The sequence below is a fragment of the Nansenia antarctica genome, assembly GCF_963989245.1.
Source record: "Nansenia antarctica genome assembly, chromosome: 8".
Taxonomy (NCBI): domain Eukaryota; kingdom Metazoa; phylum Chordata; class Actinopteri; order Argentiniformes; family Microstomatidae; genus Nansenia; species Nansenia antarctica.
The window spans coordinates 56970028-56972527 of record NC_137678.1 but is presented as its reverse complement, the minus strand read 5'-3'; the positions used below and the strand labels follow the sequence as shown (position 1 = coordinate 56972527).

At 43.9% G+C, this 2500-nt stretch overlaps 1 protein-coding gene across 1 annotated transcript in view; it reads left to right on the top strand.

Annotated features, from left to right (window-relative positions):
• nav3 (neuron navigator 3) overlaps window positions 1–2500 on the top strand; it is a gene marked incomplete at both ends in the record, with an annotated part of 108884 nt that overhangs the window by 22187 nt on the left and 84197 nt on the right. Inside the window, 1 exon segment of the mRNA XM_080538546.1 lies at window positions 320–462. Coding sequence (XP_080394672.1) covers window positions 320–462 — 143 coding nt within the window.

Genomic DNA, 2500 nt, shown 5'->3' with positions numbered 1-2500 from the left:
TGTGGGCATCTGAAGTAAACATCTACATTAGACATAGATACTGAAGTGTGTGTGTGTGTGTGTGTGTGTCTGTGTGTGTGTGCCTGTGTGAGTGTGTCTGTGTGTGTGCGCGTACGCATGCTCACATGTGCTTGGGTCTTGAGTACGCCCTGAGAGTATGTGTTCCTTCCAGCTCTGTCACACTCCTCTCTGAGTGTGTGTGTCACTAGACTCCTCTCTGTGTGTGTGTGTGTGTGTGTGTGTAGAGATCTGTCCTCACGGCCGCTGTCCTCTGATCTGTCCTCACCACACCGCTGTCCTCCTGTCTTCTCCCCCCCAGGTTACCAGGCCCGTCCCGGGGGTCCGCTGCAGGCAGCGGGGTGTCCAAGGGCCAGGGAGCCGCCAACGTCAACAGACGGAGCCAGAGCTTCAACAGCATCGACAAGAGCAAGCCTCTTCAGTATGCAAGCGGCAACGACAGAGGTAGGACCGCCCGAGGCTAAACCCAGGACTAAACAACACCTAGACTATACCTAGACTATACCTAGACAACACCTAAACCGTATTCACTTTAAGATTCTCCTTCTCACCTTTAAGGCTCTCCATAACCTAGCACCCTCATACCTCTCTGAACTCCTTCTGACTCACACTCCCTCCCGTAGTCTCAGATCTCCTCTGCCAACCAACTTGTCATCCCTTCTCCTGTATTTTGTTTGTTGTTATATCTCATTTTGCTTTGTTGATTTTAATGTTTTCATGTGGTTTTAAACTGTCTTGTTTAAAGAGCCTTGAAAAGCGCCCATAAATAAAATGTATTATTATTATTATTATTATTATTATTAAACTATACCTAGACTATACCTAAATAAGGATTTAAACAGCTGAACTTCTGGTGTCTCAAAGGTGTTCAGTATATACCCAGAAATGTTAGAATGCAATTTGTATGTTGCCAATAGAAGTATTTGAATGTGTCTGTTATATTCCTCATTAAACTTTGAGAACTTTAGTATTTTTGGTCGCATGTCCCAAACTGTCCACTTGGTGGCGTCGCTGATAAAGAGAAGGAGAGATGTGGAGGGCAATGTTGGTGGCTGTGTATCACTGGGCTGGTGTTAACCACTCTGCTGAATCATCCTGGCAGTTTATTCCAGGAGATGTATAATGTATATATATATATATATATGTGTAATGTATGCCATTAGAGAAAAGGCAGTGCATCTCACAGCCTTGCGGATGGTCACTGGAGTATGGAGCTAGTGTGTAATAGTGTCGATGATTCATACCATGCTATGGTCCGCCAAGCATAATAGTCAAACATAATATTATATAATGTTAGACTTTTTAGGACCTGTTCTCACTGCATTATATCAGTGTGCTCTTTCTTTTTTTTCCAACTGTGAAAGTGGATTTGATTAAACATTTTCAATAAGGCTATATTATATATAAGGCTATATTTCCACATGTTCCTATTATCATTCGATGTTTCGGCTGACAGTATTTGAGATGTTAATACAGTTCCCTTACGATTCACCTCTTTCTTTCGATCCCTCTGTCAGCGCGGGCCTACAGTTGTGTATGATAGAGTTGTGTGTGATGGGCAGTCGAGTTCATAAAGGCAGCAGGCCATAGACAGTCATAGGTCATAAACCTGACGGAGAGAAGGAGGTGATGGAGGGAGGGATAGAGGGAGGGATATTAAAAGGGGTCTGGAAGAGGTCAGTGGCTGGCTCACTGTTCCCCTCCTTGCTCCATACTCTCTATCTTCTATGTGTCTCTCCCCCCTCCTGTATGTCTCCCTCCCTCCTCTCTCTCTCTCTCTCTCTTCTCTATCTCATTTCTCTGTCTTTCTCCCTCCCTCCTGTATCTCTCTCTCTGTCTCTCTTCTCTCTCTTCAAGTCAAAGTCAAAAGTCAAAAGTGACTTTATTGTCCCATCACTGGGAAATTTGTATTGGGCTTGCACCCCACAGCAGCCAACAAAGAGCAACAGACAATACAGAATGTTAACACACAAACAGAAGGCAGCCCTGATTAAAACAAGAGTGGAAATAAAACGATGAGCAAGATATGTTCACATTCATCTGGTGCAGTTTAAAAGTTTAACAGAAACGGGAATAAAATAATTTTTAAATCTATTTAATCTAGCGCGAGGGACTCTGAACCTCCTCCCAGAGGGCAGCAGTTCATACTCTGCATGTAGGACATGGGAGGGATTCATGAGAATTCTATTAGCCTGTCTGAGAGTAGCCTGTTCAAAAATAGACTGCAGGGATGAGTGGTCTTTCACCCCTATGATCTTCCATGCAGTCTGTATCAGTCGGACCAGTTTGGACCTTAGTTTTACAGATAGGTTACCAAACCAAGATGTAATGCCGTATCTGATGAGACTCTCTAAGACAGACTGGTAGAAGAGTAGCATACATTTTTGGTCAACACCATGAACTCTAAGGCGGCGTAGGAAGTGTAGTCGTTGTTGTAATCTGCTACAAAGGCTGTCTACATGAGTGCTCCAGGTGAGTGAGT